This window comes from Brachyistius frenatus, unplaced genomic scaffold, assembly GCF_029030835.1.
Source record: "Brachyistius frenatus isolate BFR_SWC_R1_liver_20210118 unplaced genomic scaffold, ASM2903083v1 Contig_14, whole genome shotgun sequence".
In the NCBI taxonomy this organism is placed as follows: Eukaryota; Metazoa; Chordata; class Actinopteri; family Embiotocidae; genus Brachyistius; species Brachyistius frenatus.
In genome coordinates, this window is record NW_027210613.1 from 596954 (window position 1) to 619658 (window position 22705).

Below are 22705 nucleotides of genomic sequence, written 5' to 3' on the forward strand. Positions count from 1 at the left end.
TGAATGGATTCCAAACTGCAGTGAGCATCTCAAATGTGTCAAAAACAAACTTTCACAGCTGACTGACCAAATCTCATCACAGGCTTCTTGTGCGACAGCTCTGTTGGCTCTTATTCTGATGCTCTGCTGGGACTCCTCCTCAGCTACAATGATTATTTGCCTTAATGCATTTACACCGCCCAGTCATATTAAGGCAAGAAAAACGCTGCTACTGTTTTCGAGCCGGGGCAGCAGAATGTCCTGAATGACCCATCACCACCACTGTGGGAAATGCTGCTGCAGTGAGATCGAAATACTAACCGCTCCCAAAAAACAATCTTCTATTTGTTAGTTCCAGGCAGAACTCCTCATTACAAGACAATGATGAAAAGGTTGCCTCTGTACTTATAGCATTTTCCAAGTAAAGTGTCCTTTATTGTGACTTTAAAGAACTACTCAACCAAAAACAACACTGACCAGGCCTCAACACATCCAAGAGACATTTTGCACAAACTAAGCCCTAAAAATACTACTGTTTGCTAAATGTTTATTACTCGGGTTGTCTTCTGCTCAATGAAATGGTAGAAATGAAGAAAAGGTATAAAGATGTAAAGCGATAGAACATTATTGGGTGAATAAGCTTTAATCTTTTCATTATTATAGGCTTTGTGCTGACTTAAAATGTCTGTAATCAAAACAGGTTCGACATTTATGATTAAAGGCAACAGCAATAGTATTTCGGCAAGATGTATTCACGGAAAATACTTTTTAATAAATATTTTAAAGTGTAAGTACTATTTTAAAATGTTTGCCTTGAACAAAGTGTGATCAAAAAGCTCAGAGACTTTTCTTGTTGGACGCTAATGGAGCGCAGCACAATAATGCGCCCGGTGCAGGGGAAGCAATAACCTTCGTGAGGAAGTATTCTAACGCAATCGACCGCAATGTCGCCTACTGGTTTTTCAACTGTTGTTAGGAAGCTTCGAGTTTGGCATTTTTTCCAGTGCCATTTTGCTATTTTGGAGCCAGAAGTGACCATATTTGGACAAGCTGGGGAGGAGAGAGCGGTGGATCTGACTCAATCTGATTGAGAACCAGAGGAGACTAAGCCCCGCCCACCTATGGTGGAAATGCCCCCAAACATACCACTTTTTATGGCCTAATTAATAATAGGATTAATTTCAGATGGACCACCAGAAAACTAATAAGAAGTGACTTTAGCAAATGACACCATAATGACTCCTGGTAAAAATTGATTGACTGTATTTCATGAGACAAGTTGAATGGGCGTCTGTGGAGCCAGCCCCTAGTGGTCCTTCTTGGTACTGCAGTTTATGGCACTTCTGCATTGGCCTCACTTGCCAGAAGCTACGTACACTTTTATAAGCTTTTTGACAGCTTAGGGTCAAGGTGGTGGCACACATGAGTAACAACACTGTTCGGTGGGCGGTGAATGTCACCTGCAGTGTGATGTTGTTAATGTTGCTGGTATCGATCCCAGAGATCTGGACGTTGGGGCACACCAGGTTGGCAGGCGTCAGCTGCAAGTGAATGCCATCCAGCGTGGTCAGGCCATCTGGGAGAGACACGGTCAGGTCTCCTGCAGCTGCAGTGCAAATGAACACACACATGTTTGATATTTAACATTAGCTTACAATTAGCTGACATGCAATATGAAAATGTGAGACTAATTAACCTTCCAGGCAACAAAGGCAAGGCAATATGCAACTACATGTGTTTAAATCTTATAAATAAGCTACTGTTCAGCTTAAACAACTGCTAATACCAGAAAAAGATAAAACCTAAGTTACAGTTTTATTATGTGAAAAATATGATGAAATCCAAACTGCAGCAGTCCCTGGACAGGTTATTCCAGGAAAAGCAGCAGGGCTACACCTGAAACTGTTGAGAGGTGCCTTAATGGTACTAGATGAGGATGACCCTGGAGGTGGATACGTTCATTTAACATTTCATGTCAAAGGTGTGCTGGCAATGACATCCAACATATATGCACTGCTGGGCCTCTGAGCTACCAAAGCAGCCCGATGGTGTCTGCTGGACCGGGGCTATCTCTGGAGAAAAGGGTGATTGAACTCATCAGTAAGTTCCACTGAAAGACTGAGAAACAATAAAGAAAATGTTGTATTCAGTGTTTACTGAGGATGAATAGGTTCGCTGTCTGTGAACTGTGCACTTCTCTTAAGAAAAGGAAGAAGCAGAGGCGATGCTGTCAACCTGAGAAGGAAATGACTTTTTTCAGTGAATGTAAAGTAAAACTTTCCATTAAATGGTTAACTATAAACAAGAACCAAAATCTAGATATCTGACAATCTGGTTTGAATGTCAGGGCTTAATACTATTTCCATAAAAACCTTCAATGTTCAGCTGTTCAAACTGTGAAAGCCTGTTACATAAGCTTAAAAGGCCTCCTTCTTTGATACCTGGGTGCTTTATCTCTGTCTAAACTGAGTACGAGTGTGAAACGTGACTGTTTATGGGTGCTTTGATGGATTTATTTTTTTTGGCTGCACATAAAGGCAGATTTGTCTAAAAAATAATCAAATGTTGTGCTGTGATTGAAGCAAAGGTAGTACCCAGAAGGTGGCTGGTGGTGATAAAGCACCTTCATCCTCCTGGCATCGGCCCTGTCGGCAGTGACATATATCATTCTAATTCTAAGCAGCAGCGTGGCTGCTGCCCATTGATTACCAACCCGACCGGCCACCAATAGAAATAATGATCCCTGCAGCCTTTCAGCTACACTGACAAACTTCAGTGCATTAATCATCAGCCTGACGTTGCGAACAGAGTGACGCCTGAATGCCAATCAAAAATGTGTTGTTCGTTGGGTCATCCATAACACTTTGACTCTCCGGGATAATGAAATGTGAGCGCCTCAGTGCCTTGGGTCATTTCATCCTCTAAAAATGTTGCTTGCTGACCACGTTACACAGTAAATGTGTTATGTTGTGTGTTTTAAGAGTACATGAGTGGACCCATCCAGAATCCCTACCTGACATGGAGGCCGGCAGGATGGCCTGTCCTACGAGCCCCGACTGCAGTAGATTCTGGTCGAACTGCCCTGTCAGGACTTGGTTGGCCGGGAGGTAAATGCTGGGGTCAGAGTTGGGTGTTTGCAGCAGACCCACAGGTTGTAAAGTGTCTGCAGCGGCCTGCTGCTGCCCTTGATCCGGGGCCACAGCCTGCCCAGTCCCCAGGTCCTGACCCTGTCTGGCCTGACCGCCTGACGAGGAGGTCCGCTTGGACTTGCGGCTGTCACTGTTTGGACGGAAGTGACACTGTATGTGGGTTTTGCGGTGGCCTGACGTTCTGAAGCGGAGCTCGCAGAAGGGACATTTGAAGGGCTTGGAGCCGGTGTGGAGGCGCATGTGCACCTTCAGGCTGCCCTTTGTAGAAAAGGAGGTGTTGCACATGTGGCAGCTGAACAGTTTCTGACCTGTAAAGATAAGGATAGTGAGTGCGGTGCTCTATCACAACTCCTGGCTACACGAACAAGCCTCTCTTTCCTTTGTGTATCATTCATCGTTTAAGAAAGACGTTTTGCTGCAAATATCACAGAGCTTTGAATTTACAAAAGTCTCCAATCAAGTCAGATAGCTTTACGCTTTTATTTAACATGACATTTTTACTACTATTGTTAACGAGGTTCAAATAAAGCTCTGCTGGAAACCATTATACATTTGAAATGACATAAAAATTCCAGCAAATGGAATAATTAAATGTTTTGGAAAACACGCTTCTTTTTTTACAGTTGGACGCTACATCACACATCACTGTAACTGTATGGTAAATATTAGGCACCAACCAATTAGCTTAACTTAGCACTTCAACACTGGAAACAAACAGCTAGCCTGGCGCCACCTGATTGTAGTAAAATCAGTCAATCGAAGTTGGTAAGCTTAGTGTAATATTTACCATACAGATGTGATATCGATCATAAGGGATTTATTATCTCATGTAGCTGTCAGCAAAAAAGCGTTTTTCCCAAAAAGTCAAACTATTACTTGAAGTAATCTAACTCAAAGATTCCATTATAATCTTTTTGGGAAATGCTGCCTGAAATCCTTTTTCTAATTCAGTTTTCCTAATATCCCATTTCCACATCCAAAAGAATCCATGTAACGAACTAAAACAACCACAACATGATGGAGCAGTAGGTTCTTGTGTTAAACCACTAACCTGTGTGTGTCTTCACGTGGCAGTCCAGGGTTGATTTCACTGTAAAACTCTTCCCGCATTCATCACACTGATACGGTCTTTCTCCTGTGTGGATCCTGATGTGCCTAGACATTGAAATAGACAAAGTTGAAAGAGAACGAGGACCGATGAGGAATTTTAAAATGGGTAAAAAAGATTTAGTGAGTGCCACTTTAATTTGTTTGCAAGAAAAATATATATATGTATATATTTATTTATACCACTAAAGTAAACCTTCTCTGACTATACCATCATAAAACTTTCACACTCTTTCAATGTTATTTCCTGAAAGTTACAGGAGATAATTAGAAAATGTGACCTCGTTCATCATTTACTGCAGTGTTTGCATTGTTTATCTTCAATTGGAAAGTCTGGCACATAATAGCTTCTGTAAATTGAATGGGAACATTAGACAACCTATTAACCTTCAATTTGAGTTCAGAGAGGGTGTTTTACTTATATTTATTTAATATATAAAATATTTAAATAAATAAATATTTATATAGGCATACCAGTTTCACAACACTTTTTACACTATTGTTAATATTTGGGTACTCAAGAAAACTGAAGGCTTCGTTACCACATTGTTATAAACATAAAAGGGGAACCTCAGCATTTTTCAACCCAAGTCTTGTTTTCATAACTGTGGCTGTTCTGACATTCAGTAAAGCCAAATCTGACTCATCATCTCTATTGAAGAGAATTGGGCAGTAAAGGTTTCTAAAAGAACTTCAATTTTAAATTAATAATTTCCAACACTTGCCACCAGAAGGAAGTAAACAAAGCAGCCGCCCAGATTAACTAATATAACTAACTGCTAATGCAATGAGCTGCACATTGGTTTGTTTACACGGGTGATTGTGTAAGTCCTTGTCGATTTAGAATGTATGCTAAATGTGAGAACAACCCAAACAACTAACAAAAAAAACAAGCAAATAAACAAATTACCAAACAAAAGTAAAACCTACAGGGTTCTGCTTCTATTTCCAGCATGGAGTCAATGGTGAGCTGTGGACCTGTTGATCTCTTGTTCACTTGGTTTCGTAATTCAACAGTATCATTTGTTTCCCATGTTTATTACATGATGTATTTTATGGATCCTGACAGTGGATGTCAGTAAACAGTTATGTTTATGTCGTTATAAATTTCAGACTAGTGCTCAAAGACTGAATAACAACCCATTTAGACTTTGCTTATGATGGTTATTGTAAGCTTAGGTATTTCTCCTAAACACCTGTAAACCGACATGGTATTTACCTGACGAGGTCGCTGGGTTTCTTGAAGCTTTTGGGGCAATAATTGCAGCAGTTGGCGAACTTGGGTTCTGTTTCCAGCTCCACCGCTTTGTCTTTAATCTCGCTGATTCGATCCCTCTCAGCCGCTGACTGGGCGAGGATTCGCTCCGACACCGAGGCCTCCTCACCGGGATCTTTTGCCAGCTCGGCCGCCTGCTCCTCAGTGAAAGTGATGATCTCCAAACCTCTTCTCTTTGATGTTTTTTGCTCGCCGTCCTCATCGTCTTCCTCTTCATCTACATCACGACTTTCCAGACCTATAACTGTAATCATTGTGGTCAGTTACAACTTTGTACCTTTGGGTTACACTTAATGCAAGTCAGCTCAAACTGGGGCGAAGATGCATGTAAATATAGAATAAAATACAAAATAGTGAATATATAAAACGGTAAATATTAAAAAAAATCTAATAGAATTGAAATATTAACACCAGTCACAAGTGTGGACAGTCTGTTTTTACTACTTTCTACAGTGTAGAGCAAAACTGGAGACATCAAAACTATGAAATAACACATGGAATTATATGGTGAAACCATAGACTGAATATGAAAGTAGATGTGTCTCTGGGTCTGAAAATAAAGCCAATTCGGAAGTACCTTACAGTGCAATACCACTGAGGTAACGCTGGCTCCAAAAAACCTCTAGCTCCAATCGACTCTCATTCAAAAAGTGTCAGCTTCTCTCGTGAAAAACAAAGTCAAAATTTGTTTTTCTATAAGTCATTATAGTTTCTTTTGCAAAATTCAATCCTTCTCATCAGTGTTCTGGTGGTCCTTCTGAAAATAATTCCATAATTAATTCCATATTAGGCCTGAAAGATCGGTATGTTTGGTGGTGTGCCTGGTTTGATCAACCCGGGGTTAAATCAGATTTCCGGTATAGGTAGGCAGGCATAGTCCCCTCAGTCAGATCTAGTCCTTGCTCCTTCCCAGTTCATCCAAATATGGTCACTTCTGGCTCTAAAAACTAAGATGGCCACGGCCAAAATTACATTTCACAAACCAGTGGGCGAGAGTTCAAATAGCAGACACATGTCAACATCAATTGGTCGGAAAAGACTAGAGCAATTAGAACCAAAGAAAGAGAGTTATTGAGTGCTGCATCAGGTGACCTGGCCTCCACAACTTTCCGATCCCAAAAGAGGTAGTTTGGGATGAGTTGGACTGCAGAGTGAAAGAAAAGCAGCCAACAGCTTGTGTGGTAACTCCTTCAAGACTAGAAAATGTTCAAGTGATGACCTAATGAGGAATTTTGCTTTCACTGTTTACAATATTTTTGGTCACTACATAATTCTATATATAACAGAATAGTTTTGATGTCTTGCATTATTCAACAATGTTGAATGCAGTTCAATTCATTTTCAGCGTAAAAATAATTACAAACATCCCCTTCATTATTTCAAAGACAAAAATCTATTTGTTTCAATCTAATCAATTGTTTCTTCAAGTTTTCTTTCTCACTTTCTTGTTCAATCGTTTTCATACCACAACAAAGTTTCTAACTCTTGGAAAATTCTTCCTAACTACGCAGAAGTGAAAACAATTTGAATGACCCACTAAAGACAAGTGTCATTGCATGAAACATCGCCATGTTGTCCTTACTTTGAACCTCCACGGCGTGGTCCTTCTTCATGTGCCTTTTACACAGCAGGCTGGTGCGGAAGTTGTCGTCACACATGGAGCATTTAAAAGTCTTGATGTGGATGATCATGTGGCGGTTCAGGCTGCCGTTGGTGGTGAAGGAGGCGTCGCAAACACTGCACTTAAAGGGCTTCACTCCTGTCAGTGAGAGGTGACAAGACGCAGGGTTTCACATGGTGTCTGCAGGTCTCAGGAAGCTGCAACACCTCTTAGGGAATTTTACGACAAGAAATTTAAAGACTTCAAAACATGAATTAGGAGAGTGGTGTCACTGTTAGTGTTGGTCTCCAAAAACAAACCCAAATGTTAATGTTTCATTCTCTGCGTGACTTCTATTAATTGTGGTCAAATTTTTATGACTGACTGTTTTTCTTTCACTCACTGATTTTTTTATTTCACAGGACTCACTAGGAACTGATTTTCAGAAGCACTGGTGTAAAACGGCCTCCCATTTCAAACTTTTTAATTTGTAATCGTAGCGTGAAAGAAAAGCAAGTAGTGCTTTGGTAGATAAGGCCATAAAAGATTAGTTTTAATCACAGTGCAAAGGTTGGACTAAAAAAATAATTAAATCCTTTCAATATTAAATAGGGAATAAAATGTAATATATGGCATGTAGTCCATGACTTTGAAAGGCATTGAGTGTGGACAGTGTAAGTAAATTAAGAAGACATTCCTGCAGATACGGGTGTAAAGCAAGCTCACCTGTATGTGTGTTGAGATGGGACTTCAGCACCCCGGCAGATACAAAGGCTCGCCCACAGAGGTGACATCTGAACGGTTTCTCCCCAGTGTGGGATCGCACATGCTGCTTCAGATGGCTTGACTTTTTGAAGCCTTTATTGCACCAACTGCACCTGAAGAGGATAAAAAAAAAAAAAAAGCATCAGAATGATTGTTATTCACTACTAAAGAGTTGCCACATGAGTTTGTAAAACAAAGCAATATATCTCTCTGGGCTGCTGATAAAAAGTTTATTTCTAATAGAAAAAAAGGGTTAGTCCTCAGTGAATGTTAGACGCTTAATGTTTAGTTAATGTCAGTTTCCCTCATTAAATTGTGACAAAACTACGTTCTTTTGGGATTATAAGCCAAGACGCATTAATTTGCTCTTCTTCTTTTTTCAAACTCATAACGGTATATGGTAAGTCTTTTTGCTGAAGGAAAAGAGTCTGCTGTCCCCATAGCAGCTGGTAGGGAATATTAAAGCTTTGTTTGTTGTTCTTTTGTTGCAGCAGCAAATATGAGCCACTGTTAGCTGAGCTGTGTGATGATCTTTATGATGACATTGAAATAAACGACAAAAACGGAAAAAAAAAATTGGGAAGTTTGCTTAAGTGCTGTCTTGTCAAGAGAACATAAAAACGACTTTCATTTCTTTGTGTGAAAATTGGGAGCATAAAAATGACATATTGTGGTTTAATGGGTAGTTATGTGCAGCTAGGCCTGAACTTCCTGCAGTCTTCTCATCAACATGAGAGCAAAATCAATTGATGCCATTTTTAACCTCAATGTTTTTTTACAAATTAAGAGACAATATATACCTGCTTATTAGTGAGCTGAAGAGGTACCAGTAGGCAGATTGTTTTACCTTTAGTACTACCTTTTTTTCCAGCTCTCGTTCTTTGTGTTAAGATACGCTAACAAGCTGCTGGTGAAAGTTTTAATTTTAACAGACATACATGTAAGTGATATTTTTTTTCATTTAATTCTTGGCAAGAACACAAATAAGTATTTATTTTCCAAAATGCTGTTTTAGTTTTTTTTTAAAGCAGAATTAACATCAACATGCTCTTAAGACTCATGTTTCTAATTTGAGTCTGAAGGCTTTTACAATCTGACCAAATATATAAGCTTGAAGAAAAAAACACTTGCGTTTTTGTGTGTAAAGACACAGGAGTAAAGTCTTCATTATGTCATATTTCTGACAAATGGTTTTGTTCTCATTGTCTGATTCAGAGCTGAACTAAAGTATATTTTCCACTTCACATTAGGATTGAGTTAGCTAGTACTGACCGAATTGTTTATAATAATAACTCTGTATTATCTAATTATGTGAGGTTAAATAAAAAACAGGGAGGTATTTTAACAATCTGAAGAGACCTGAGGCAATATCATGTTTACCTTCCATTCTCACTGAACACGCATAATTATTAGGCTTATGTAAGGAATGGAAACATATGTGAGAATGAGCAAAATTGTTTGACTAGCAGGGAAATATGCAACCACAGATACATGGTTATTCATTTCATTCTCGTCAAATCCCTGAAATATATTAACATAAATTCCTAAAAATGTGAATGTGACTCATTTTCAGCATGTTAAAATATGAAGGTCGACAGAGGTCAAAAGTCCAGCAGCACTTCACTATACAGAACAGATTTAGACTGTTTAGACCAATGCAGTCCAGCTTGTGGCATTCATCAGGGTCAACCTGAAACATTACAAAAAACATTTAGATAAGGTGGGTATGAAACAGGACAAAAGAAAAATTAAACATGTCAAAAAATGAAAGACAACCAGTTTTACAAATTCAGACACGCATCAGCCAATAGGGCACCTACAGAGGTAAGCTGGGTATATGGTCATGTGGCTCCAGAGCAATTGTTACTTCACACTAGCAGAAAGGCAAGGGGAGTGTCCTCTAAGGGGCATGGTTGACACCATGTGTGGTCCATAAACTGAAGAAGTGCATGTATGGGGTTGGTGTGGGCAGAGCCTTAACACAAAAAGTGCTCTTTTGGTCTGGCAAATTTAAAAGCAAAAAAAATACTCTGACCAACAAGAAACTTGTCATAGAATCATACACTGCTCAAAAAAATAAAGGAAACACTTAAACAACAAAATGTAACTCCAAGTCAATCACACTTCTGGGAAATCAACCTGTCCAGTTATGAAGCAACACTGATTGTGAATCAATTTCACCTGCTGTTGTGCAAATGGAACAGACAACAGGCGGAAATGAGGCAATTATCAAGACAACCCCTATAAAGGAACGGTTCTGCAGGTGGTGACCACAGACCATTTCTCTGTCTTCATCCTTTCTGGCTGATTTTTGGTCATGTTTGCATTTTGCCAGTGTCCTCACCACTAGAGGTAGCATGAGGCGGTGTCTACAACCCACAGAAGTTGCTCAGGTAGTGCAGCTCATCCAGGATGGCACATCAACACACGCTGTGGCAAGAAGGTTTGCTGTGTCTGTCAGCACAGTGTCAAGAGCATGGAGGAGATACCAGGAGACAGGCCGGTCCACCAGGAGACGTGGAGGGGGACGTAGGAGGACAACAACCCAGCAGCAGGACCGCTATCTGCTCCTTTGTGCAAGGAGGAACAGGAGGAGCGCTGCCAGAGCCCTACAAAATGACCTCCAGCAGGCCACTAATGTGCATGTTTCTGCTCAAACTGTCAGAAACAGACTCCATGAGGGTGATACGAGGGCCCGACGTCCACAAGTGAGGCCTGTGCTTACAGCCCAACACCGTGCAGGGCGATTGGCATTTGCCAGAGAATACCAAGATTGGCAGCTTCTCCATTGGCGCCCTGCGCTCTTCACGGATGAGAGCAGGTTCACACTGAGCACATGTGACAGACAGGAAGATGACCAGGACAAAAGACAAAGAGGAGGCTATCAGAAGTTTGAGCCTGATTAACGGTGAAGATCAGACCTGAGCGCTGCAGAGCAATTATCCCTAAATGATGGCATGAATAGACAGAAACCATGCTTGAACTACATGGAATTTGTAAAGCTGCTCTCAAGGAACTTTGAAAGCAGATGTTCTTGTTTGATGGGGCAAAAATTAAACTCAGCCTGAATGCCAGTTGTGGCTCATTTCATGGTGAATACTGGTCTATAGTGGAGCGGGGTTAAGGCAGCATAAAGATGGGAGGAGGCTTGTTGAGTGATGAGGATATAGAGAATGGAGCACAGATTTATTTTTTAGTACAATCACCCCAATCACTCAGCCAATGTAACAGAAGCGGATCTGGTAAAGTCACCCAATGCCCTTGAATGTCCTGTTCCAATGCTGCACTTAACCACTAAAGGCTGGTGAGGAGACCGAAGAGAACAGTTAAAAAAAACGTCCCCCATCTATTCTGACAGAGCTTTAAAATTATCTGTAAAGACCTGTGGGCAATAGTGCCTCCGAGAAATGCAGGTGTTGTAAAGAAGACAGATGAAGGGTGAAGATGTGATTACCACTTCTGATGCTTTTACAAATGGTTGAATGTGATGAGGTGGAAGGACTTTCTAAAGCCAGGCATGAGCGCGCACAGACGCACACACACATACAAAGAAATAACTGAACCTGTAGGCTCTCTTGGGGTTGTCTTCACTGTCGTCCTGGTATTCCTGCGCCTCTGCCGTCAGCTGGAGCTCATTTTGACTGCTCTGTTGAAGAAGTCCGTTCGTCTGGACAGAGAAAGATAAATCGGCAACATGTACTCAAATTAAAACAACTATAAGGTCAATACTGTTATCCTCTCGTTAAATGAGTAGACCAACAACCACTTATGTGTGCATGGAGCTAATAAAAAGCCTGACGGACAGGAAGCAGGGGGAAAGTTTGCTTGGGTTTAATGATGTTAAAAAAAAATACACTATCAGCTCTTAAAAGCTCTTATTAACACTCATTTGTTTAAGCTGTACACAAATAAATGGCAATTTGTAGTTTTAAGGAGGAGCTACGTGTTGTATTGATTGTATTGATCAACCTCGTCTGTTTGTCCTATTAAACCAAACAAAAAGCTAATTTGGTTTACACTTAACATTACCATCTACACAGATAGCACGTCATGTTTACAAAATAACAATACTTCTTCATAGGACCTTTGGTTTTTAAGATGTTCTGTTAGATATAGTTTGAGTGAGTCAAGTGTTTATGCTAGGCTAAGGGCCTTCTTTACTTAACACAAAAATGAGAACTTGCATCAATTGTCTCATTAAACTTTAGCAAGAAAACAAAGTGTGTTTCCCAAAACATCCAAGTCACTAGTTGGGACTTTTTTTTAAATATATTATCAGTATAAAAAAAAAACAATGAATTAAAAGAAGATGTAAAAACTAAATTAAAAAAAAATTAAAAAAAGTATCACTCACTGATTAAACCAGTCCAACCAAAACAATTCTATCTACACATCCAGTAGATGAAACCACTGATTTGTACTTTCATTATGATCTGCAATATACAAATCTAAGCAGCTACTTGCTCCAAGTGTAATCTAATTATCTGTTCTATAAGGGAAGTTTGTGGTGTAAGTTTGTCATCAAACAGACTGAAATCGCTCTCAAATCTCTTCACTAAAAAATAATTGCCAGTGAATATATTAAAAACAACAAAAGAAAAAGATCACAGAACTGAAGACCAGGCTAACGTTGGACCCAGAACTCACCACCTCGGTGCTGGAAACGTGGAGCAGGTTTGGGGGGTGGTAGCTGGACGACAGGGCCTGAGACTCCAGGGTGCTGGAGTCCTGCAGCTGCTGCACGGTGGAGAACTGGGACTGATTGTAGCTCGATTCAGTGATGGTGAAGCCTGGAGGGAGCCAGTGGAGAGTAATCAGTCACCTGAACGTTTGGATTCAAACGGTACTCGCATTGGCAGACGGCAAGATTTGCTGTATGTGGAATTAGATATTAGTTAAAAAACCCAGAATCAACCAAAAAAATACATTTTCTGATGACACAGCATTTGGTAACAAAAGTTGACCCCCAAGTCAGCACAAATGTGATTTATAAGTCAATAAGCGGACGTCCTTCTCTAGAATAATACAGTATAATTATCATACTATTATAAGTAATACTGGAAATTATTCAATCTGTTAAATGTGTTCATCTGGCATCAGCACAGCATAACAAAATAGCAGTCTGACACCAGAGAGATGATGGCTCTTATTGATTTTTAAATAACTGAAAATTGAGCATAATAGCATCATTCATTGAGCTACCTCGCTGGCACAGGAATTACAGCCTGCAGCAGAAACTGAGTAAAAAAAACAACACAAAATGAAATGTCAAAGTAAAAGCTTTTGAACTGCTGATATGCTGTTAATACACAGAGTAAAAGAACAACAACTGCTTAAGTGTCACGGTAATCCATCATTGTGTTCCTATATACAAAAGCATGCCTTAATGTGTTTTTTGCTGAGGTTGGGTTCTATGAGTAGGTAGCGCACATGCTACTTGGGAACTGTCCCAGCTATTCATTATCTGTACCAATAGATATTCATCGTTTTGTAACAGCATGCAAAACATTTTGCATGGTTGTCACGGCAAGTAGAATGATCTGCTTTTAATAGGCAGCCATAGGGAAGTCTCTCATTATCACACCAAAGCATGAAATACACCCGTTATTCCACTAGAAGATAGTGTCAATGTCACATTTTGCCCGCCGAGTGTTCAAGGGATGAGAAAGGAGGTCATGTGACCGAGGTAATTTGACAAAGTATAAAACAGATACAGTCTAAATAGGGAGGTAGTATGGGGGTTGTTGGATGGATCAAACACAGGACTTTCTCCCAGGAAGACTGGTGTTGGAGTCCGTGAGAAAGAGCCATGGATTTCTTTAAATAAATCTTTTCCTAAACCTAACCAAGTGTAATTAATTTGTAAACCTAACCACATTGTTTTCACACCTCGGCAGAGCAAAATATGACACTGACACAGTATGTAGTCGACCAACACTTTGGCGTGATACCGTGATGGATGAAGAAAACAGGCTTGGTCTATGAAACTAAAACGACTCTTTGAAATTCCGTTTCAATATTAAATCTAAATTTAACCGAGTTTGTTCTAATATAACTGAAATGTATAAATCTCTATTCTCAAAGTTCAAGTTCAAATCTGTTCAAACACTTTTAAATGTGTGCCTACATCTGAATATTTCTTAAACTACTGCAGAACCCACCAATGAAAACCACCCACGGCTTCCTCTGGGGGATTTTTTTAAAGTCTGCAGTGTTGAACAAAGTGTCAATGTGGGTGCACTCATTCCATGAGGCTTTTAAAAGCCGGTGATTTCGCAGCAGATCCGGTGTGTGAATCTCAAATGAAACACAACTCGAGCACCAGGGAACTCAGGGGTGCAACTATTTATCACCAAATGAGATTCTGCGATATGGAAGGTGACTGTTCTGAGCACACAGTGCAAATAGAAAACAATAGAGAGTTTCCCACAGAGAACCGCAGGCATCAGGTTCATTAGTTGTAGCACTACAACCAGAGTATATAATAATGCCTCAGCCCTGACAGGAGAACACCGGGGGTTGAAATTGGATTAAATGCACACATATAAAGTTTGTGCCTTTGAAAATATAGCACAAGGCCATGAGGCTTCATCACTAAAATGATGGCGCTCCAAGCCTGTTCTGGTCAGATATAAAGGTTCTAGCACCTCCTCAGGGAACTAAAAAAGGTAAATCTGCCTGAGGGATATTTTTATGTCCGTTTTGTTTTGCTGTCGGCAGCAGCTGCCAGAATTCCACTGCTCTAATTACACCGGATGCCGGCTGGCAACGGCACTCGGTTGGCATGGTGGGAATTTGGTAAGTAAGTTGGTGGGAGTGAAGCAGTTGGCCAAAGGTTTCGGAGTCCCACATTGGCTTAAGAGTTGTGCAGGTCAGAGGACAGAATGGAAACAGAGAGATACAAGTCATTTTCACAGATAGTACAAGTAATGGGACCAAATCAACTATTGGGTTTGTTGTGGTGGGAGTTGTAGTGAGTCTGTTCAAGTGAAACTGAAAGAAAGTTTTTTTTCCATCAACAGTGTTTATGTTTGATTTTGCTGATCTACAATGACAGATGTTAGACAGAACTTGCGTCACCGTCTGTGTTTGTACCTTGTGTTAGAGCCTGCTGGTCAAACGCAGGCTGAGGAAGTGCCGGGGTCTCAAACTGGCTGATATTCTGAGGCAAAGCATGTTGGGTAGTCACATATGAGTCTGTCAAAGAGATGCAAAGCAGCAGGTTAGTTTGGTTTAAGTACTCAAAAAAAAAGAGATTTTCACTGTTCAGCTGTTATCTGAGGTTAAAAAAAATACTGCAGACTTCAAGGGTGTTTCCTTACCAGCCTTGTTTGGTTGAGACCTTCGGACTTTAAAGTTTGGTCTGAACCAAATTAGCATGTGTGAAAGGTGGCTCAGACCACAGTTATGACCAAAGGACCCAAAATTTAGTACGATTAAGAGAGGTGGTCTCGGTCAGAACCAAACTAAACCATAGTTTGATTCATTTGCAGTGTGGAAACATTCTCTGTCATGTTTTGACCAAGTACAGGAATTTGAGGCAACGTATCATCATTCATTAAACCACAGAAGAAAAAAAAAGAAGTGGAAAAGAAGAAAAACTGAACGACGGTAGCACACGAGGAGAGGAGGAGAGTATTTAACTGGAATGGCGTACGATATTAAATTAAAACTCGGCTTAAATAAACACAGAAAAAAGCTTCAACTTAGAACCTTTTATGAGAGGAACTTATTTTATCACTATACGTGCTGGTCAAAACATCATAATAATAATAGAGTGGCAATAAAAACTCTGTTCATTAATTTTCCCTACCAGCTGAATTGACACACCTTCTGCTAACTAAGTTGGTATGTCATGCAAAGTTTATAAGTGTGCTCACAAAATGTGACGTATGAAACAAAAACTAACCAGATCAAATGTATAGAATGGAACAAAAACATGGATGTTGGTCCAAACTTTAAGGTGAACTGCCAGCAGATTGCGAATGGAACTACACAGTTCATCATGCAGAGTTATGCAAACTGAGAAGAGTTTCAGAATAAATACAAATATTTTAATAGTTATATTGCTCAAAGCAACCACATGGGAAACTTCAGACCAAGTTGACAAACCCTCCAGAAAAGCCAGGAGGTTAAACCAGCTCCTGCTCATTGCCAGTGGCATTGCTTTTCTGAATTACATTAAAAAAAATACTACATCCTATGAACGTTAAATTTTAACAATGTTTTAATTTCTGTCTTTACATATATTAACATGTCATGCAATATTGATAACTGTGGACAAGACTGTTTGCAGTCGTGCATGTTAAAACTGAGGTACGTTGGTGCTCAAGCAACGTTCACTGTGAAGCAGCAGCAAAAAAGTTCAATAAGAAAAACGTGGAGTTTTCAATGGTCAGCAGGGCTGCTCTGTTTGGTTCTGAAGAACAGTGAAGCCTTTCAAATGATTTTTTTCAGAGACCAGATCACGCTCGTTATAGTGTGTGTGTGTGTGTGTGTGTGTGTGTGTGTGTGTGTGTGTGTGTGTGTGTGTGTGTGTGTGTGTGTGTGTGTGTGTGTGTGTGTGTGTGTGTGTGTGTGGGAGGTTAAATGTCATTCTATTACTTCTGCTGAAGCTCCACTGGAGGCGGTGTGTTTTTGATATATTTTGTAAAAGTGAAGTGTTTGTTTACTGAACAAACAGATCATGGAGAAATTCTGTAACGTATCATTCGGTTACATTTCTTGGCAATATGAGATTCCAGGGTCTCTATTATATTTCCCTCCACGGTTTGCATCCATTGAGCTGCTCTTACCTTCTCCTTGTACTAGTGGTTGGTCAGTCAGCGGCGTCTCCAGTGTCACTTGCTGGCCTCCATTCACGACCTCTGCATGGCCCAGTCCCAGCATGCTTTGCTGCTCTTGCGTGGTAGCAGGTGCTTGCTGGAGAGAGTCTCCTTCTATTTCCACTTGCATATCATGGGCCACGGTGCCGGCTCCAAGGGGATCTTCTGCTGTCTGGGGTTGTAGCTGCTGAGCCAGTTCATACCTGGTTTGACAGGACAGGATAAGAAAGTCAGGACCTAAGAATTTAAATGTATGATTGATTGATGAAATTTATGCACAAAACAATTCAAACCTGTGTGTCTTCATGTGCTTCCTGCAGTTAGGCGACGACTTGAATGTCTTCTGGCAGTAAGGGCACATGTAAGGTCGCAGATCGCTGTGAGTGGTGTTGTGGCGCCGCAGGCTGCCGCTGGTGGTGAACGTTGTGTCGCACATCAGACACTTGTATGCCTTTAGTCCCGAGTGTGTCCGGATGTGAGCTTTGAGGACTCCCGAGGAGGCGAAACCGCGACTGCACTGCACACACTTGTAGGGCCTTTCTCCCGTATGAGACCTGGAACAATAAAAGAACTTTAGTAAACAAAAAAGGTATGTTTCAGTAGCAGTAACATGTTGTAGAAAGAAAAAAAAAAAATTAATATGAGGATGAAGAAGAACAGAAAACATGAGTGCTTCCTCCGTAACGAGGTGCAAAGTTACTCTGCATGTTTGGTGTGAGCTGTCATCACGATATATTACTCAGCGAACACATTTATTTGTGCTGCTCGTCCAGTTTTATGGATGATTCAAGGGAATTGTCAGTAGTGGTGGATACGCATCCTCTGTTTGAGATACAAACAGATGTTTATACATCTAAATCTGCCAGGAAAGAAAATGAATACTGATGTGGAAGTCATCTAAAGGTTGGAATAAAACTTTCAGTATTAAAATGAAGATAAAATGACGGAAGTTTTCCATAAAGAAAAGGTAGAAAGTTCAACACATACATTTTTAGAGTGGCTGTGTAATTAAAGTACTTGTTATATTCTGTCTATGACTAACAGGGGCATTTTAAAGTCTCAGTTCTTGTACGATTCATTTATGTGTGATATTAATTAGGGTGTATAGTTTTGCAAAAATATTGTTCAAAGTACAATTGGGGAATTAGGGGTCCTCTGACAAATACTGAAAATGACTCAGTTCCTTTATCCACCTGCTAACTACTTTGTATTTTCCCTTCACCCTCATCGGTCTCGCATCAGTTTAATCCCACCTCCCTCGACACTTTCATCTCATCCTCATCGAATTCATCACCCCTGGAACCATGTCTTCATGTCTCTCTGCTCCGCTGCTTCTCCTCCTGGCTCTCTGTCAATGAGCTCCAGCTTAAGTAAACTGACCGAGCTGAACATTATTCTCAGCAGCTGTCTGACATGATTATCTGAGTTTATGAGAACTGTTTAAAGTAGATTCTTGACGTTTACTGCTCTGACTTTGAACAATATCCCAGTGTTGAAGATGCATCCCTTAGATGTTAGATACCATTACAAGGAGAAAATGTAATGAAGGTGAAATATAGAAATGTTGGCCTGACATTGGAGGCAATAAGTCACCGCCATCAGAAAGCTTCATCTTCTTGGGCCCAGAAACAACCATAAAAAGGATTGATATCAAGTATACCACCTTAAACTGGCTGAACTCATACTTGCCTGACAGAAACTGCAGTTGCTAATGATGTCTCCACTGACCTGTGTTTCCCAAGGCTCCATACTTGGCCCCCTTTTGTTCTCTATATAAATATTTCCACTATGTGACATTGTCCAAAAACAACAAATACAACTGCAACAACTTTATTGTAACTTTCTGGATGTCCTTTTATACTCTCACACCAGTCAAAGGATGTTTATCCCAAAATGCATAGAAATATGTTATATATACTTTTATATATACCTACAGAATATTGTACACATGGTTCACTGTTACCACTATTAATTGCATACAATTGTAGTATAATAAATAAAATGGAACATCCATTCACACCAAGAATCATGTGACCCTAATGACTCATATGATAGCCAGGTGGGTTACCGAGTCCCAGCCTCAACAACTGTCATGGTGTTAACAACCCCAGTGCAAGTTTCATAAACTGCAACTCCCCCGACTGAGTCAGAACTGAAGACGCCTTTTGGATGAAAGGCGAAACGTCTTAAAATATCTCATTTAAGTCCAGCTGCCTTCAGATAACACTTAGAAACAGGTCTTTCCTCTGTTCTGCTGAACTTCAGAGGGTCATTCAGGGTTTTATTGAGTCCATTACTGATTATCGAAATTTGCCACAGTCATACTTAAACCAAGACAAGGTCATAACTTCTGTTGAAACAAAATGCAGCTGTTTGGCCTTTATATAACATATAAAATGGACAGAATGTCAATGTGCCCTTTCGGTTGTGGTGGTAAAAGTATTAAGTGAGCAAACTAGGCTTTATATCGAGAGTTACATCAATTTGTTTTTGGTGCGACTTCATAGCCAGTCCAACTTCAACCACTGACTTTTTTAGTTACATTTTTACATAAAATGTAATTTGATGTATATAAATAAAAACAGTAGATTGATAAAAACTAAATTTATTGGCCATCAAAACGTCATAATGCTTTAACTGCTAGATTATGTACTGAAAATAATGTACTGAAAAATACTGAGTATTACAAAGTAGCTTTACCTGACATGCTGTTTCAGATGGCTTGACTTCTTATAGGCCTTACTGCAGAATTGGCACTTGTATGGCCGGTCATTGCTCACCACGTCCAGGTACTGCTGGAAAGCCAGTCGAGGGTTCTGGGATGGGATGAGGCCTGTTAAAAGTGACATGATGACAATCTTGAACACACACCCAACACTAGTCCACATTTACATGCATCTGCCTGTCAAAAAATGCTCTTACCAAAGTCAGTGATGAGGATGGGTTCCTGCAGGGGGATATCAGGCAGAGGTAGGTTGCTTTTGGACACTTTGGCTTTGTTGGATTTCCGTGGAAATTTGTGCTTCTTCTGCTGCAGGCTTTTGAAGTGAGAAGCAATGTGTGTTTTCCTGTGGCCTGACGTACGAAAGATCTTGTCACAGTGAGGGCAGGGGAAAGGACGCACACCTGGGAAAAGTGGGTGGAAAAAAAACACTTTTGGAGAATTAATATTTAGGGAATTTGACTTTCTGATAACCGTACAAAAACCAAAAGATCCCCCCCCCAAAAAAAACACATAAACATACATAAAAAAAAAGTTAAGTTATTGTCCCTAATCAAACCTCAACAATAATATAAAACTCACACATAAACCGAAAAAGTAAGCTCTTATACTTTTATTTAAATTTGGCTACAAAAGTTTACAAAGCCTTCCAGTTAGCAGCAGACAATACGTTCAAAAAACAGCACAAAATAAAGTGACAATGATGTGAAGCTGTAAAAGCACAAAGCCTCAGCGAGGAATACATATTTATCAAAAAGCCTCAGCTTAGAGTTAACACATGACCGAGCATAGACAGTGCCATTACATAGCAGCATAGAGACAAAAACTAATGCACATCATAGTTAAACCCTTACAGTTGTATGTATTTACACTAGTGCTGACATTTCATGTCTGTGGGAAGATTCTTTAAAGTAATCTCTCGGAGGAAATTTATAGAAAAATTGCTAACACATGAAGACAAATGCAGGCTCTATTTGCAGCGGCATCGCTATATTTACACAGATCCAAGCTTTTGTAATTTGTTGTATAAATCAGTGACATATCTGAATTCTACATAATAGAGGCTGTCATGAAAACGAAAACATAATGTTGGGAGCTCAAACCGATCTCCTGTAACTTACAGTGGGTACGGAAAGTATTCAGACCCCTTTACATTTTTCACTCTTTGTTTCATTGCAGCCATTTGCTAAAATCAAAAAAGTTCATTTTATTTCTCATTAATGTACACTCAGCACCCCATGTTAACAGAAAAAAACAGAAATGTAGAAATTTGTGCAAATTTATTAAAAAAGAAAAACTGAAATATCACATGGTCATAAGTATTCAGACCCTTTGCTCAGTATTGAGTAGAAGCACCCTTTTGAGCTAGTACAGCCATGAGTCTTCTTGGGAATGATGCAACAAGCTTTTCACACCTGGATTTGGGGATCCTCTGTCATTCTTCCTTGCAGATCCTCTCCAGTTCTGTCAGGTTGGATGGTGAACGTTGGTGGACAGCCATTTTCAGGTCTCTCCAGAGATGCTCAATTGGGTTTAGGTCAGGGCTCTGGCTGGGCCGGTCAAGAATGGTCACAGAGTTGTTCTGAAGCCACTCCTTTGTTATTTTAGCTGTGTGCTTCGGGTCATTGTCTTGTTGGAAGGTGAACCTTCGGCCCAGTCTGAGGTCCAGAGCACTCTGGAAGAGGTTTTCTTCCAGGATATCTCTGTACTTGGCCGCATTCATCTTTCCTTCAATTGCAACCAGTCGTCCTGTCCCTGCAGCTGAAAAACACCCCCATAGCATGATGCTGCCACCACCATGTTTCACTGTTGGGATTGTATTGGGCAGGTGATGAGCAGTGCCTGGTTTTCTCCACACATACCGCTTAGAATTAACGCCAAAAAGTTCAATCTTGGTCTCATCAGACCAGAGAATCTTATTTCTCATAGTCTGGGAGTCCTTTATGTGTTTTTTGGCAAACTCTATGCGGGCTTTCATATGTCTTGCACTGAGGAGAGGCTTCCGTCGGGCCACTCTGCCATAAAGCCCCGACTGGTGGAGGGCTGCAGTGATAGTTGACTTTGTGGAGCTTTCTCCCATCTCCCTACTGCATCTCTGGAGCTCAGCCACAGTGATCTTTGGGTTCTTCTTTACCTCTCTCACCAAGGCTCTTCTCCCACAATTGCTCAGTTTGGCTGGACGGCCAGGTCTAGGAAGAGTTCTGGTCGTCTCAAACTTCTTCCATTTAAGGATTATGGAGGCCACTGTGCTCTTAGGAACCTTGAGTGCTGCAGAAATTATTTCATAACCTTGGCCAGATCTGTGCCTTGCCACAATTCTGTCTCTGAGCTCCTTGGACAGTTCCTTCGACCTCATGATTCTCATTTGCTCTGACATGCACTGTGAGCTGTAAGGTCTTATATAGACAGGTGTGTGCCTTTCCTAATCAAGTCCAATCAGTTTAATTAAACACAGCTGGACTCCAATGAAGGAGTAGAACCATCTCAAGGAGGATCAGAAGAAATGGACAGCATGTGAGTTAAATATGAGTGTTACAGCAAAGGGTCTGAATACTTATGACCATGTGATATTTCAGTTTTTCTTTTTTAATAAATTTGCACAAATTTCTACATTTGTTTTTTTCTGTCAAGATGGGGTGCTGAGTGTACATTAATGAGAAATAAAATGAACTTTTTTGATTTTAGCAAATGGCTGCAATGAAACAAAGAGTGAAAAATTTAAAGGGGTCTGAATACTTTCCGTACCCACTGTATGCTTTCCTGAGTGTTCGAAGTGACATGATTATGATAATTAAAGTGCTGGAAGTGTACTGAAATTGTTGATTTTACTTTGGCTTTAGGAGTAACCCTTCCATGAAGTGGACCTCCTTCTCACCTGTATGCAGCCGCATGTGCACTTTCATGCTGCCAGAAGTGGAGAAGCACTTCAGACAGCACTGGCACTCAAACGCCTTGATACCCGTGTGCGTTTTCATATGTGCTGTGAGGGTACTCTTGACTGCAAAAGCTCTGAAGCACTGTTTGCACTTGAAAGGCTTCTCGTGGGTGTGGATCCGGATGTGGCGAACAAGGTCGCTGGGCTTCTTGAACTCCTTGGAGCAGTATGGGCAGCCATGCCAGCGGACACCGTCCTCCTCCCTGATGGAGCCTGAAAGAAGATTGAAGCAGCTTTCCAGTGTCTTTGCATTTAATAAATAATTCATCATTCTATTTAAAACATTTACTGATTTTCTTCATAAAGAAGCAGGTAAATAAATGGCATTATTTGCTAATTATAGGAAC

At 40.4% G+C, this 22705-nt stretch overlaps 1 protein-coding gene across 1 annotated transcript in view; it reads right to left on the reverse strand.

Moving 5' to 3' along the window:
- Positions 1 to 22705, reverse strand: part of LOC138617778 (zinc finger protein 236-like) — a 60400-nt gene that overhangs the window by 16556 nt on the left and 21139 nt on the right. The window contains exons 10-23 of the mRNA XM_069693041.1: positions 22299 to 22571; positions 19624 to 19827; positions 19402 to 19534; positions 16995 to 17255; positions 16672 to 16904; positions 14972 to 15073; positions 12524 to 12666; positions 11440 to 11543; positions 7838 to 7989; positions 7094 to 7270; positions 5455 to 5755; positions 4180 to 4283; positions 2993 to 3436; positions 1440 to 1585 (exon numbers count right to left, since the gene is read on the reverse strand). Coding sequence (XP_069549142.1) covers positions 1440 to 1585; positions 2993 to 3436; positions 4180 to 4283; positions 5455 to 5755; positions 7094 to 7270; positions 7838 to 7989; positions 11440 to 11543; positions 12524 to 12666; positions 14972 to 15073; positions 16672 to 16904; positions 16995 to 17255; positions 19402 to 19534; positions 19624 to 19827; positions 22299 to 22571 — 2777 coding nt within the window. The remainder of the gene's footprint in view (positions 1 to 1439; positions 1586 to 2992; positions 3437 to 4179; positions 4284 to 5454; positions 5756 to 7093; positions 7271 to 7837; positions 7990 to 11439; positions 11544 to 12523; positions 12667 to 14971; positions 15074 to 16671; positions 16905 to 16994; positions 17256 to 19401; positions 19535 to 19623; positions 19828 to 22298; positions 22572 to 22705) is intronic.